The 15,790-nt window shown below is 45.8% G+C and overlaps 1 protein-coding gene across 1 annotated transcript in view; it reads right to left on the bottom strand.

The window, feature by feature from the left end:
• LOC117385933 (deleted in malignant brain tumors 1 protein-like) overlaps positions 1 to 15,790 on the bottom strand; it is a 434,825-nt gene that overhangs the window by 392,423 nt on the left and 26,612 nt on the right. Inside the window, exons 10-12 of the mRNA XM_055229215.1 lie at positions 11,434 to 11,712; positions 11,080 to 11,367; positions 10,127 to 10,405 (exon numbers count right to left, since the gene is read on the bottom strand). Coding sequence (XP_055085190.1) covers positions 10,127 to 10,405; positions 11,080 to 11,367; positions 11,434 to 11,712 — 846 coding nt within the window. The remainder of the gene's footprint in view (positions 1 to 10,126; positions 10,406 to 11,079; positions 11,368 to 11,433; positions 11,713 to 15,790) is intronic.

Raw genomic sequence — 15,790 nt, 5'->3', positions numbered from 1 at the left:
GGTCCAGGCAAGGTTCAGATGACACGAGGAGGATGGAACAAAGTACGAACAGCGGGTGATCAGGAGGTGAGCAGGTGAGCAGCCCAGATCTGGCAGGTGAGGGAGGGAAAGAGCAGGACAGGAAGAAAACCAGGAGCGGACAGTGCGGATCATGACACTCTGCCACTGCATCCAACAGATCAGTGTGTCGATGCAAAACAACTTTCCCCAGATAAACTCAGACAAGACTAAAGTCAGAGTCTTTGACCCACAGAAACATAAAGAAAGTGTCAGCAGTCACCTCCAGTCTCTCTCTTTAAAACCTGCAAATCTGGCTCAATATCTAGGGTTATAAAGGACTCAGACTTAAACTTTAACAGCCACATCAAATCAATAACAACTTTAGCTTTTTACCACCTAAAAACATGTCAAAAATCAAAGGTAAACTGTCAAACCCAGACTCAGAGAGACTTATCCTGCATTTGTGTCCAGTAGGTTAGACGACTGTAACGTCCTGCTCACTGGCCTCTCCAAACGAGCCTTAAGACAGAACAGAACATCCAGAACACTGCTGCTCGGGTCAGGACTAGAACCAGGAAGTACTTCACACATGTGTCCTGTGGCTCAGGTCTAGAACCAGGAAGTACTTCACACATGTGTCCTTGGGCTCAGGTCTCTGGCTCTTGTAGCTCAAAGAATAGACTTTAAAGCAGCTCTGCTTGTGTATAAGTCTCTCCATGGCCTAGGTCCAAAGTACATCTCCGACATGTTAGTGCCATATGAACCATCTCACACTCTGAGGACTTCAGGGACCGGCCTCCTGCTGGTCCAGAGTCAGGACTAAACATGGGGAATCAGCATTTCAATTTTATGCAGTGAAAACCTGGAACATTCTTCCTGAAGGGACAGGCCTCTACTTTGACAATGTTTAAATCCAGGCTTTTTAGCTGTGCATATGACTCAAACGGTTTTATTCTGCACTCTTTTGTTTTAATGGTAATTTTATGATGATTATTTGTGACAATTTATGTTTTGATTTGTGTGATTTTAATGTCTTTCTTATTCTGTAAAGCACTTTGAATTACCTTGTGTATGATTTGTGCTGGCGGAGTCCAACACAATGTTGGACTCCGCCAGGGCTGCCCTTTGTCACCGGTTCTGTTCATTATATTTATGGACAGAATTTCTAGGCGCAGTCAGGGGCCGGAGGGGGCCTGGTTTGGGAACCACAGGATTTCATCTCTGCTGTTTGCAGATGATGTTGTCCTGATGGCTTCTTCGAGCCAGGACCTGCAGCAGGCACTGGGGCGGTTTGCAGCCGAGTGTGAAGCGGCTGGGATGAGAATCAGCTCCTCCAAATCCGAGGCCATGGTTCTCGACCGGAAGAAGGTGGTTTGCTCTCTCCGGGTGGGTGGTGAGTCTCTGCCCCAAGTGGAGGAGTTCAAGTATCTCGGGGTCTTGTTCACGAGTGAGGGAAGGATGGAGCGTGAGATTGACAGGCGGATCGGTGCAGCGTCTGCAGTGATGCGGTCGCTGTATCGGTCCGTTGTGGTAAAGAAGGAGCTGAGCCGGAAGGCGAAGCTCTCGATTTACCGGTCAATCTACGTTCCTACCCTCACCTATGGTCATGAGCTTTAGGTAATGACCGAAAGGACAAGATCGCGGATACAAGCGGCTGAAATGGGCTTCCTCCGCAGAGTGGCCGGGCGCACCCTTAGGGATAGGGTGAGGAGCTCGGTCACACGGGAGGAGCTCGGAGTAGAGCCGCTGCTCCTACACGTTGAGAGGAACCAGCTGAGGTGGCTCGGGCATCTGCTCAGGATGCCTCCTGGACGCCTCCCTAGGGAGGTGTTCTGGGCATGTCCCACCGGGAGGAGGCCCCGGGGAAGACCCAGGACACGCTGGAGGGACTATGTCTCTCGGCTGGCCTGGGAACGCCTTGGGGTCCCACCGGAGGAGCTGGAGGACGTGTCCGGGGTGAGGGAAGTCTGGGAGTCCCTGCTTAGACTGCTGCCCCCGCGACCCGGCCCCGGATAAGCGGAAGAAAATGGATGGATGGATGGATGATTTGTGCTGTATAATTTAAACTTGCCTTACCTTTTAGTTACATATCAGCACAACTGTAATGTTTTGAGAAACCAAAGTGAATGTTAAATTTATTTTGTAATTAAAAACAGTTAATCGTGTGAACATTTACCCTTTTCTTTGCTTCTTTTTGGCTTTCTGCCACTCAGTGAAGAATCTCTCTCTAAGCTCTGATTAAAAGGTTTTTGAGATTTGTCAAAGATGGGCTCAAAGTTCCTTTTGCAGTGTTCATTCTCATCCTTGGAGATGATCATTCCCAAAAACTGCAGATTTCAAAGAAAAAACATCTACAGTAGAGTCATTACACATTTAATAAGCAGTAATTCACATTTGTTCAAATTCAAAGACCTGATACTTTTGAGATGGGTTTGATTAGCCTTAGAGCTTTGGGACTGAATCTTTTAAAAACAGAGTGGAGTCACTTGGCTGAGTAGTATTTCTCTGCTCCAGTGATTCCTCACACACTGCCTTCTTGAACACAACTGGACAGTAGTTGGGCCTCTAGTAAAAACAGGTACAGGACAGGACACACTTGGTGGACTCCTCCAGAGACGTGAAAATGTGTAGAGGTCCCATACTGAAGCTGAAGGGAAGAATTACAGTTGTTGTATAGTGTCTGTATTGCACTAATTAAAATGTGCCAAATCCACATTTTTAGTGACTGAAAAGTATACTCATGTTCCAGGGTGTGAAAGGCTTTGGAAAAGTCGAGGAAAAGGACAAAACTGTCATCACTGATTAACTCTGAATGATCCAAAAGATCCATGTCTGTGAAACCACATTGGGATTCATCAAGGTGCTTTTGATTCCATTGTCTGGACATGAACTAAGACTTAAAGTCTGTATTTAAAGGCATATTGGACGAGAGTTTTATAGGACCACTTCCTGAACAACACATTCTGGCATCTGAGGAAAAACGTTGCTGCAGCCGCCTCCTCTCATGGCTCTTGATCTGGGCCTGTGCCACAGGGGGGTCTCCTGTGCCACACCAGTGTCCACCTGAGTTCTCTGTCCTCATCCTCCACCACAAGGCTCCTGAAGTCCCTGCTCTTGTCCTGTGGAACACAGTCTGTCCAGAGTTTGCATCTGCAGGGAACGATCACTTTTGAGTGAGTGTGGTGTGAAGAATCTTTAATTTTATAAATGAAATTCAAACTGGACCCTTCAATACTTTTATGGATGTGTTTATTTCTGTGCAGTAAGAATAATTTAAATTTGCATGATCTGTTGTTACTTCACATTTTAGATGTTTTTTGCTCCAGGTTTATCCATTGAATACAATGTAATATGGAATCTACATAAATGTGTCTCTTTTAATCCACTAATTACCATTATTGGTCTATATTTAAACAAGTTTTAATTGTTTTAAATGTTTGACATGTGCACCTCGATATTACAACAACTCATATGACAAAATGGAAAAAGTAATTTGTATTTTGTTTAAATGTGTTTCAAAGATCAAAAGTAAACTCCCACAGAACAGTCGAGCACAAAACTGAGCCTGTACATTTGAATATTTATGTGTTATCCAGTTACGCCATTTCATATTATTGTCACACATCATTTATTCTGCAAAACATTTGCCTCAACAATGTCCAGATATGGTGCAGTTACACAAGATTTCACACAAATACAAAATACATTTAAAGAGTTAAATGTGACTAAAAGAGAAATATTTACATGCAAATACAAAGCCACTTTCTCCAGTTTGGCCTCAAACTGCTAAATATAATCCAGAGCCTGATCAAGTGCTCCTAGAAAACAGTATCAATCAATCAACATTTATTTATAGAGCACTTTACAACACTCATGGTGACCAAAATGCTTTCCAGTAAAATCATATTAAAAACAAGTTAAAATCATACTAAAACAGTAAAATAGGAGAATAAAATAGAATAAAGTACATTAATATAACAGAATATAAATAATGATAATGTGTCACAGCATTACTAAGTGTTAAAAGCCAGTCTGAATAAATATGTTTTAAACCTGGATTTAAAAAGACCAAAGTCAGTGATGATGCACATATCAGGAGGCAGTTTGTTCCAGAGTTTGGGCCCAGCCAAGATCACCCCAGTGTTTGGATTTAGTTCTCAGAACTTCCAAAAGGAGTTGATTAGACGACCTCAAGGCCCGGTTTGGATTTCGGACCAACAGCTCATCCAGATAGGGCGGGGCGAGGCCATCAAGAACTTTAATAACAAAAAGTAAAAATTTTAAAATCAACTCTAAAAGAAACAGGAAGCCAATGGAGCGAATAAAGGACTGGGGTGATGTGTTGGCATCTGGATGTGTTAGTTAAAAGTCGTGCTGCATTCTGCACAAGTTGGAGGCGACGCAGGGACGACTGAGAGACACCAACATAAAGTGAGTTACAATAATCTATTCTAGAGCTGATAAAAGCAAGAATCATTTTCTCAAGATCATTGTGATTTAAAAATGGCTTGACTTTTGTTAAAAGACGTAGTTGAAAAAAGCTCTGACCACGCTGTCAATTTGTTTGTCAAATTTAAAAGTGTTGTCAAGAATGACCCTGAGATTTTTAGCAGTTGGTCTGAGCCTTGAGGTCAAGGCCAAGATTTAAGGGGCAGAATCACCAAACAAAATATATTCTGTTTTTTCTTCATTTAAGTGAAGAAAATTTTGTCCTAGCCAGAGCTTGATATCTGCAATACAATCGAACAACGATTCAAGTGCGTCAAGTTTCCTTGACATTACAGGTAAATAAATCTGAACATCATCTGCATAGCAGTGGAACGCAAGCTTGTACTTGGCTATAATTGACCCCAGGTCCAGCATATTAAGTGAAAAATTGAAATATATAAGTGAAACAGGACAGGCCCAAGAATGGAACCCTGGTGTACTCCACAAAACAGGGAAGCAGTAGAGGATGATAGTTCACCTACCTGTATTGAAAAGGTCCTTTTGGTCAGGTACGAGGTGAACCACTCAAGTGTTGCACCGCAAATGCCAACATGGTGGTTTAGCCGGGACAGAAGGACCAAATTTCATTTGAAATGAAAGACAAGTTAGAAACAGATCTAAAATTAAATAAAACTGAAGGATCCAAATGAGTTTTTTTTAAGAAGAGGCCTAACTACGACATGTTTAAAAGCATTTGGGACACATCCTGAACTAAGACAAATGTTGATTAAAACCAAGAGGGAAGGCCCAACAGTGATGAACACCTTCTTTAGCAATTTGGTTGGTACAAGGTCCAAAGGACAGTTTGTTGTGCTCATATGTTTGACTACATCAGTGAGGAATGAAAGTGAGACCAGTTCAAAAGTCAAACACTGCAGAATGAGCGGCAACAATAGGCAGGTCTAAACTAATGCTGCAGATAGTTAGCTGTCGAACAGACACCACTTTGTTAACAAAAAAGCAAAGGAAATCTTCACAAGTGGAAACTGAGGCGTCAGTCAAAGGAAAAGTGCCTGGATTCACTACAGAATCAATTGTACTGAACAGCACTCGGGGAGAATGACCATTGCTAGATATAATATCAGACAAATATTGGGACTTAGCCTCTTTCACAGCTCTCTGATAATGAGCAAGATTGTCCCTCAGTATGTCCAGAGAAACATGTAGATTGTCCTTTTTCCACCGTCGTTCTGCCTGTCTGCAACGCTGCCTAAGAGCACGAGTAGTGTCATTTAACCAGGGATCGGTCCTTGGCTTAGTGGACCTGTGCTTAAAAGGAGCAACAGTGTCCAGGATCCCAGAACATGTTTTATAAAAAGATGAAAGGAGGGTGTCTGGGCATTCAGGTACATTCCTGGGTAAAAAACTGTGAGTCTATAAAAGCAGCAGCAAACTCCTCAGCTCTAGAGGATGTGATGATACGACGGCAGGAGGCTGGAACAGGAGGCTTGCTGACTGGAGGTGGAGCCAGAAAATTTAAAATAATGTGCAGATGATCTGAGAGGACAGTCTCAGATATTTCAACAAGTGAAACAGAAAGCCCATGGGAAAGAATCAGGTCCAGTGTGTGACCAGCTTTGTGAGGAGGTCCATCCACAGACTGAATTAAATCAAAAGATGTCAGAAGGCGTCTGAAATCATTTGTGAACTGATCAGATGGACAACATACATGGATGTGGAAATCCCTACAGACAAGTATATGTTCATATTTAGGGACCACGTCAGCTAAAAATTCAGAAAAGTCCTGAATAAAGTCTTTATTATATTTAGGTGGATGGTAGATTACTGCACATAAAACAGGACGAGTAAGCTCTATTGTAAACAACTGCATTTCAAAAGAAGAGTAACTGTTAACATGTAAAAGCTTGCATCTAAAATTGTCCTTGAAGACTGCTGCAACTCCGCCCCCATGACCAGACGCTCGAGGTGAGCTGAAGCACCGAGGGGGGAGGAGCTCCGTGAACACGCTGTTGTCACCTGGTTTAGTCCAGGTTTCCGTCAACAACAGAAAATCCAGGAAATGAGTTGAGAAGAAATCATTCAGGATAAAAGTTTTATTTGTGAGCGACTTGGTATTAATCAGGGCAGCACGAATTGTAATGTGGTCAGTTTTCTGAGGCCGACAAGGGACCAGGCGAAGATTTTCCCTCAAGGAGACCCGTTTGTAGATTCTGACGTCGCTGGCTCAGCTGTGGACAGCCCGTGTCTGACAGCTGAGCGGAGCCAGCGTGAGGTGTGTGGAATCCGAGGAATGCCGCACAACATAGCCGTTAAACTCCCCAGAAAGCTCCGTGGAGGAACAAGGATGATAATCTGAGGACCGGGACAGGTAGGCTCTCAATCTGACAAGAACCCCGCTTCTTTTTTCCACGTCTTCTGTGGCGACTTTGGCGAGGCAACGGCGCAGGTAGACGCCACAGGTAGTGGGGTGTGGACACCAGGAGTGGTGGAAGCGTCTTTGACTGTCCACTAAAGCCATGGATTGAAGGCTTTACCAGGGAGTCCCGGATTTTTAGGAGAATCTGGCGATCGTAAGTTAGTAAAGGTGACACATTTTTTACGAAGAGTGATAACAGCAGTAACCGTAGCAAAACACGGAGCAGAGGTAGACGACAAGCCATACACAGAGGCACCATCTTATGATCCTAGTCAGACTTTAACATTTATTAAGTAGCTCCTGATACTAAACTGGAGACTTGTGATTATAACATATGTACAGTATTTTAAACACAAACTGTTTTATCCAACTTTATCTTAAAGTTTCCACTAGATGGAGCCACTCGAGCACAAGCTGAGCCTTTGTTTTAGTCTGAATTAAATATAATAAATAACTGTATATGTATAATAAATAACTGATTATACATAAATCAAGCTGTCATGTAGGATAATGTGTCTGTATCTTCTCATCTCTGTCATAATATAAAAAGCAAATCTGAGGGTAAACATAATCATTGTTTTATTTGTGTGTATTTTAACTCATTTCTTAGATTTATTTTGAAAATCCACAGGTATGTGTGATACAGACCTTTATTACACATTTAATAAACATATTGGAGTTATTCTTATTCATGGAGTTATAAGGATAATATGGACACATGCATATGTAATATCTCTATGGAACACACACGTACCAGGCCGTTTAACCAAAGTACCAGAGTAACTCCAGGACACAAGTTTAAATACACAAAAGAGTCTCTAAAAACATGAGGATTCAAACAGTTTATCAAACATCAGCAAAGGTACATTATACCAAAATAAACACAAAAGAATGATGATAAAAAGTGTAACTGACCCTAGAGTGTAACTGACCCTAGAGTGTAACTGACCCTAGAGTGTGATTAAACATAACAGACACAATCACATGATTTAAGTCACTCTGTATTTACATAAATGTATTGAACATCCAGGAGCTCACATCTGAAACGGTCAAAGTCCAGGTCCTCAGGTCCTCTCTCTATCGCCCCCTCTGGCCCGGACCTGAAACAACAGGACGTGACAAAAAAAATTCTAGACCTAAACCAGGACTAAACCAGGACTAAACCAGGACTAAACCGGGACTAAACCAGGACTAAACCAGGACTAAACCAGGACTAAACCAGGACTGAACCGGGACTGAACCGGGACTAAACCAGGACTAAACCAGGTCTAAACCAGGAATAAACCAAGACTAAACTAGGTCCAAAGTAAATCAGATCTTAAGCAGGTCCAAACCAGAACTAAACTAGGATTAAAGCAGGTCTAACACAGGTCTAAACATGGTCTAAAGCAGGACTAAACCTGGTCCAAGTCAGGTGTAAACCAGATTAAAACCAGATCTAAAACTTGGACCGACAAAGCTCTAAACCATGTTAAATATGTTTGAAATCAGGTTTAAAAACCCTAAACCAGATCTAAATCAGGTCTAAAGGTCCAGTACCTTGCAGTAGTAGTAGTACATTGGAAGGATGTAGAGGAGCTTCAACAGTAGAATGACCAGGACTCTGATGATCAGGTCTGAGACTGGAGCTGCAACACAAAAGACCCAGATCAGTCCAGACCAAGACCAGGACAAGGACCAGGACCAAGACCAGGACCAAGACCAGGACCAAGAGTAGGACAAAGACCAAGACCAGAACGAAGACCAGAACAAGGACTAAGACCAAAACCAAGAGCAGGACAAGGACCAAGACCAACACGAAACCAGGAACAAGACTAGATCTAGGACCAAGACCAGGAGCAGGACTAGGCTGAAGACCAATACAACCAGAGACAACCCCAGTACTAGGACCAAGACCAAGACCAAGAGTAGAATCAGGACCAAGACCAGGACCAAGAATAGGACAAGGACCAAGACCAGGACCAAGACTACAACTAGGATCAAGACCAAGAGCAGGACTAGGCTTGCGACGAGCACAAGGACCAAGATGAGGACCAAACCCAGGACAAAGACCAAGACCAAGACTAGAATCAGGACCAAGACCAGGACCCAAACAGGACCTGAACAAGGACCAGGACAGAGTCTAGGACAAAGTCCAGGTCCAGTTTTTTTTAACCCCTGACTCTCACATGACCCTGTGTGACCCCTGACCCTCACATGACCCTGTGTGACCCTCACATGACCATGTGTGACCCCTGAGCCTCACATGAGGCTGTTGCTGGACGTACCTCCCAGAGAGAGCTGGAGGCTGGGGCTCTGAGAGGAGAAGTTGTGGTTGAACACATGCAGGTGGTAAACACAGGTGTAGTTTCCTTTGTGGGCGGAGCCAGTGTCAGAGAACAGGAAGTGTGCGGAGTGATTGACAGCGGGCAGGGTGTGGTTCTGACCGAGGGGCGCAGTGGGAGAGAGGAGCTGGAAGGAGCCTCCCGGGTACTGTGGCTCCACAGAGCATTTGACCCTGAACTTTGACCCCAGCAGCACCCGGACCCCCTGTGGCCGGGCCTGGGAAGCCCCGTCAGACACAGACAGAGAGATGACCGGACGATTCAGTAAGTCTGTGGAGAGAGATGATTGGACAGTTCAGTCTGTGGAGAGAGATGATTGGACAGTTCAGTCTGTGGAGAGGAGTGTGTTTGACGCAAAAGAGTGTGTGTGATACACAGAAGTGTGTGTGACACAGAGGAGTGTGTTCTTTGTGTGTACAGACTCAGGCTGATCTAAACTCTGATTAAACGTCTCACATTTTACACCTGACAGTTCTCTGGAAAAACATCTGAGAAACATAAAAATGTGAAATCAGACATTTACCTGAACACACCACCTCCACACGTGAGGAAGAGGAAGGGGATGACCCATCGACACATTCTCTCACTGCAGACTTCTTCACACAGAAATATGAGAAACTCCACACTGGATTGTGTGGAAAATCATCTCTCTCTTCTCCATAAAAAGCAGAGCCACAGTCCAGGTCTCTGCACACAGCAGCTGTGTCCTCCAGGAACCAGTGTCCAGGGGACTCTACCACTGGTCTCCACTCTCCTCTGTGTCTCACCTCCACAGTCCCAGCACAGCGACTGGCCCCTCCCACCAGCCTGAGTGGCTCTGAACAGACAAGATACAGACTGAGCCCCGCCCCTTTACCTGAGCAGTGATGCCCCGCCCCTTTACCTGAGCAGTGAGGCCCCGCCCCTTTACCTGAGCAGTGAGGCCCCGCCCCTTTACCTGAGCAGGTGAGGTTGACAGCGGCTCCAGAGGAGCAGGTCTCTGAGTCGGAGCGGGGACAGTCCATCAGAGCAGACTCATGGCCCTCACAGTGGAACGTCTGCCTCAGAGGAGAGAGCGCCCCCTGGAGGAGAGAAGGAGCCCCACAGCCCAGCTCCCTGCACAGCACCTCTGCCCCCTGCTGGTCCAAGGCCCCTTCACAGACCCAGGTCCAGGACTGGTCCCAGATCTGCACTGATCCTGAGCACAGACTGGGCCCCGAGACCAGACGCACCGAGTCTGTGGACACACATGTGTGACATCACCGCTCTGAGCCAATAGGACACACACAGGGCTGTGACATCACCGCTCTGAGCCAATAGGACGCACACAGGGCTGTGACATCACCGCTCTGAGCCAATAGGACACACACAGGGCTGTGACATCACCGCTCTGACACCTGGTGCAGTCCTCCTGTTTAGTCCTGGTTTAGTTCTGGTTCAGTCCTGGTTCAGTCCTGGTTTAGTCCTGGTTTAGTCCTGGTTTAGTCCTGGTTTAGTCCTGGTTTAGTCCTGGTTCGGTCCTGGTTTAGTCCTGGTTCGGTCCTAGTTCACTTGTTCCTAAACACGTGAGAATCTCTCTGTAGTTTTTCAGAGTAAACATGACAGACTTGAGTCTAAACTGGGCTCTTTGCTGCTGACAGAGCTAATCCTCCTGAACAGATTTAATCATGTTTTTAGCGTCTCTCTGGGTTTAGACTTTAGCCGTTTCTCCCTGATCACAGACTCTTTTTGGAGAGTTTCAAAACTCACACACTTGGACTCGTCTCTGTGGCACTCTGTGTCCACCAGGACTGTCCTTCTCATGTCCAGAGACACACACAGAGGCCCCGCCTCCTGTCTACATGTGTATTTGGGTCAAAGAGACTAGAAAAAAATCAAAACCTCTGACAGACATAAAAATGTGAGATTTACCTGAACATTTCACCTCCAGACCCGAGGAAGAGGAAGAGTCTGAACCAACGACACAATCTCTCACTGCAGTCTTCTTCGTCACACAGTCAGATGAGACCCACCACACTGGACTCTTTGGAAAATCACGTCTGTTTTCTCCGTCAACAGCAGAGCCACAGTCCAGGTCTCTGCACACAGCAGCTGTGTGCTTTAGGTTCCAGAGTCCAGACATCCGTCTCCACTCTCCTCTGTGTCTCACCTCCACAGTCCCAGCACAGCGACTGGCCCCTCCCACCAGCCTGAGCGGCTCTGAACAGACAAGAGACAGAGTGAGCCCCGCCCCTTTACCTGAGCAGTGATGCCCCGCCCCTTTACCTGAGCAGGTGAGGTTGACAGCGGCTCCAGAGGAGCAGGTCTCTGAGCCGGAGCGGGGACAGTCCATCAGAGCAGACTCATGGCCCTCACAGTGGAACGTCTGCTTCAGAGGAGAGAGCGCCCCCTGGAGGAGAGAAGGAGCCCCACAGCCCAGCTCCCTGCACAGCACCTCTGCCCCCTGCTGGTCCAAGGCCCCTTCACAGACCCAGGTCCAGGACTGGTCCCAGATCTGCACTGATCCTGAGCACAGACTGGGCCCCGAGACCAGACGCACCGAGTCTGTGGACACACATGTGTGACATCACCGCTCTGAGCCAATAGGACACACACAGGGCTGTGACATCACCGCTCTGAGCCAATAGGACACACACAGGACATCAGCACTCTGACACCTGGTGAAGTCCTCCTGTTTAGTCCTGGTTTAGTCCTGGTTCAGTCTTGGTTCAGTCCTGGTTTACTTCTGGTTTAGTCCTGGTTCAGTCCTGGTTTAGTCCTGGTTCAGTCCTGGTTCAGTCCTGGTTTACTTCTGGTTTAGTCCTGGTTTAGTCCTGGTTCAGTCCTGGTTTAGTCCTGGTTTAGTCCTGGTTCAGTCCTGGTTTAGTCCTGGTTCAGTCCTGGTTTAGTCCTGGTTCAGTCCTGGTTCAGTCCTTGTTTAGTCCTGGTTCAGTCCTGGTTTAGTCCTGGTTCAGTTCTGGTTCAGTCCTAGTTCACTTGTTCCTAAACACGTGAGAATCTCTCTGTAGTTTTTCAGAGTAAACATGACAGACTTGAGTCTAAACTGGGCTCTTTGCTGCTGACAGAGCTAATCCTCCTGAACAGATTTAATCATGTTTTTAGCATCTCTCTGAGTTTCAGACTTAAGCCGCCGTTTCTCCATGATCACGGAGTCTTTTTGGAGAGTTTCAAAACTCACACACTTGGACTCGTCTCTGTGGCACTCTGTGTCCACCAGGACTGTCCTCCTCATGTCCAGAGACACACACAGAGGCCCCACCCTCTGTGTGTGATTGTGTGAGTCTGTCTGTTTGTGTGTGTGTGGTTGGGAGACACTAAAACAAAAAAAATAACATCTGAGAAACATAAAAATGTTATATTTACCTGAACACTTCACCTCCAGACCTGAGGAAGAGGAGTATGAACCATCGACACAGTCTCTCACTGCAGACTTCTTCTTCACACAGTCAGTTGAGACCCACCACACTGGACTCTGTGGAAAATCACGTCGCTCTTCTCCATAAACAGCAGAGCCACAGTCCAGGTCTCTGCACACAGCAGCTGTGTGCTCCAGGTCCCAGAATGCAAAGAATCCATTGGGGTGAATCATCCGTCTCCACTCTCCTCTGTGTCTCACCTCCACAGTCCCAGCACAGCGACTGGCCCCTCCCACCAGCCTGAGCTCCCCGTTACCTGGGAAGTGAAACCCCACCCCTTTACCTGAGTATGTCATCCCTTTGTTAATCTGGCGCAGTAAAACGAAATTTACGTATGTAACTACGGTTCTATGAATCAGAGATGACCACTAGAGGCGGTGCTTTAAGCACTGAATGATCACTCTTGCACATGTGCAGGTCGAGACTTAATAATAACAATTTCACTTATAACCTTCTGGTGACCCACGTGAGGCTATATTGTCACATGACTCCGGAAACGCAGTCCCTTAACCTTGTCATGAGTGCATGAAGATTCCAAGGGACAGAGACCTCTGGCGGTCATCCGGGATTCATAGAACTGTAGTTACATATGTAACTTTCGTTCTATTTCATCCCTTCTGACCGCCAGACGCGGTGTTTCAGGCATTGGATGACTTGTAACAACATGGTCATGAGGAATCCACAAACCACATCAAGGAAAACCTATGTCCTCGAAACAAAGCATGATGCTCGTGTAACACTCCATCCAGAGGATGGCAGACTGCGACATTCACCCGGTAAAATCTGGCAAACATGGAGGGTGAGGTCCAAGAGGCCGCAGCATAGACCAGAGAGAGCCCCAAGGGGTCCCTTGGACTGGCATAACGCACAGACTTTCCAACCGTCATATACCTGACGTAACCTGTATGTAAGCCTCCAATGAACAAACGGCATAAAGGTTCTGTGGTAGATTCCATGCCAAACCTCGCCAACTGGAGTGGTTGGGTATTATCAGCAGAAGATTATACCTTAGGGAGGAAAAAGCATGCCACCTACAGCAGGACTCATTGACAGACAGGGCCTGCAGTTCACCCACACTTACCCAAAGCCATGGCGAGGAGAAATTAAATCTTAAACAACAGCCACTTAATGTCTGCCTGGGCAATAGGCTCAATTGGAGGAGCTCGCAGTCTCCAAGACCAATGAAAGATCCCATGATGGAGCCACTTGAAGCCGTCTGGCACCTTTCAAGAAACGGGAAACGTTCTTGTCACTACCCACAATGATAGCATTCACACCATTGTGCCTGCAAGATATTTTAGCTGAATGCGGCAATAGTCAAGACAAAGGTCAAGCTGAACCAAAAACTGCAGCAAATACAAACCAGCTCCACAGAACCCAGTGTCGCTTCCAACAAAAAATGCAGAAACTACTTACCATAAACTCTCTTTGTGAAAACGTGAACCTCACTGGTGTCAGGGAACCACCTGCTTCAGGTGGGGCACTCCGCATGTGCAGCTTACGTAGCCCCTGATGGGCGAGTCACACTCGCTACACCGACTGTGATATACTCCAATCACAAGTCACGGGACTCTGAGCAATAAGCTGCCACCAAAGATAGTGAGATAACAATTGTGGTTCAAAGCAGTATTCATGAGTAGCCACAACACACTCGACCTAAGCGCGAGAAGAAAAAAGGGACTGTGCTTCCGGAATCACGTGACTATATAGCCTCACGTGGGCCACCAGGAGGTCATAGGTGAATTTGTTATTAATTCTCGACCTGCGCAAGAGTGATCATTCAGAGCTTGAAGCACCGCCTCTGGTCATTAAAAGGGATGAAATAGAAGGAAAATTCTATTTTGTAGAAGAGTCATCAGTGAGGAGGTTGTGGGTTAGACTCCTGATCTGAGTGGAGTGTGCATGTTCTCCCTGTGTTACTGTGGCAGAGTGGTTATCCTGGTGTGTGAGTGTCTTTACCTGAGCTGTTGTCTTCTGCCAGGAGCCCTGCACACACAAAAGTCACATCACAAAATGGTTGTTGGTCACATGACACAGAGCTTCACACAAAATGGCGGCTGTTGGGCTCATTAAAGCCACAGGCTCGTTTCATCAGATGGAAACAGGAAGCTCACTATGGCCCCGCACGATCAGGCTGTGTTTGACTTTAGAAACACTTTAATCAAATGTACATTTATTTTCACAAGTGCCGAGACAGAGGTTCAGACACAGGAGCCAGTTCCCCTCAGACTGAAGCAGCTGCAGTGTGGGGCCAAAAGACACTTTGACAAATAAACAGAGGTGGAACAAGTACTCCATCTTGTTACTTAAGTAAAAGTACAGACACCAGAGCAAACAAATACTCAAGTAAAAGTATCACATGAAAACACACTCTTTGTAGAGCGTCTAACCCAGGACTTGTCAAAGTTACTCTAAGGTCATGATGTTGTTGAGTTTCCTAAAGTCATGTATAAAGCAAAGTGCCATGTATCACCTGTAACATTCAAAGAGTCTTTAAGAACAAGTCACTACAGCCTAAAAGGAACACATCCAAACAGATTCAGAATCAAAGTTATGAAAAGAAGCCTAACCCCTAACACCGACCCCTGACCTCTGGCCCCTGACCTCTGGCCCCTGACCCATAACCCTAAGCACTGTAGTGAAAGGAATTCATTCATGGAGTCATCTGGACAAAGACCAGGATCCACAATAATGACATTTAAGAAATAGATGAAACCAGCTCATGAAGTCAGTCTGAAAAGAAGAAAAGTCCAGATATGTGTTTGAAAAGAAAGAGTGTGATGGAAATGAAACACTTTGAAATGTTTTAGTTTAAATGTTAAAGTTTAGTGTGGATAAGTAGCAGACCACATTAGACGGCTCTTTGTGCTCCGTTTCTTTCACGTCTTGTATGTTTCACTTTTTGACACTGTTAATGTCTTTTTATATTTTATAAAATAAATCAAAGATAAACAAGTCTCACTTACCCAAAATGTAGATGAACCAGACCAGGACCAGTGCCCCCAGAGCCATAACCAGGACCGAACCAGGACTAAACCAGGACTGAACCAGGACTGAACCAGGACTGAACCAGGACTAAACCAGGACTGAACCAGGACTGAACCAGGACCAAATCAAGACTGAACCAGGTCTGAAGAGGACTAGACCAGCACTGAGACGTGTTTGAGAGTTTCCTGTTTTTTAACACATTCTTATCTGTTCATCGC

The sequence above is a fragment of the Periophthalmus magnuspinnatus genome, chromosome 18 (assembly GCF_009829125.3).
Source record: "Periophthalmus magnuspinnatus isolate fPerMag1 chromosome 18, fPerMag1.2.pri, whole genome shotgun sequence".
NCBI classification, from domain to species: domain Eukaryota; kingdom Metazoa; phylum Chordata; class Actinopteri; order Gobiiformes; family Gobiidae; genus Periophthalmus; species Periophthalmus magnuspinnatus.
This window is presented reverse-complemented; position numbering and strand designations above follow the sequence as displayed.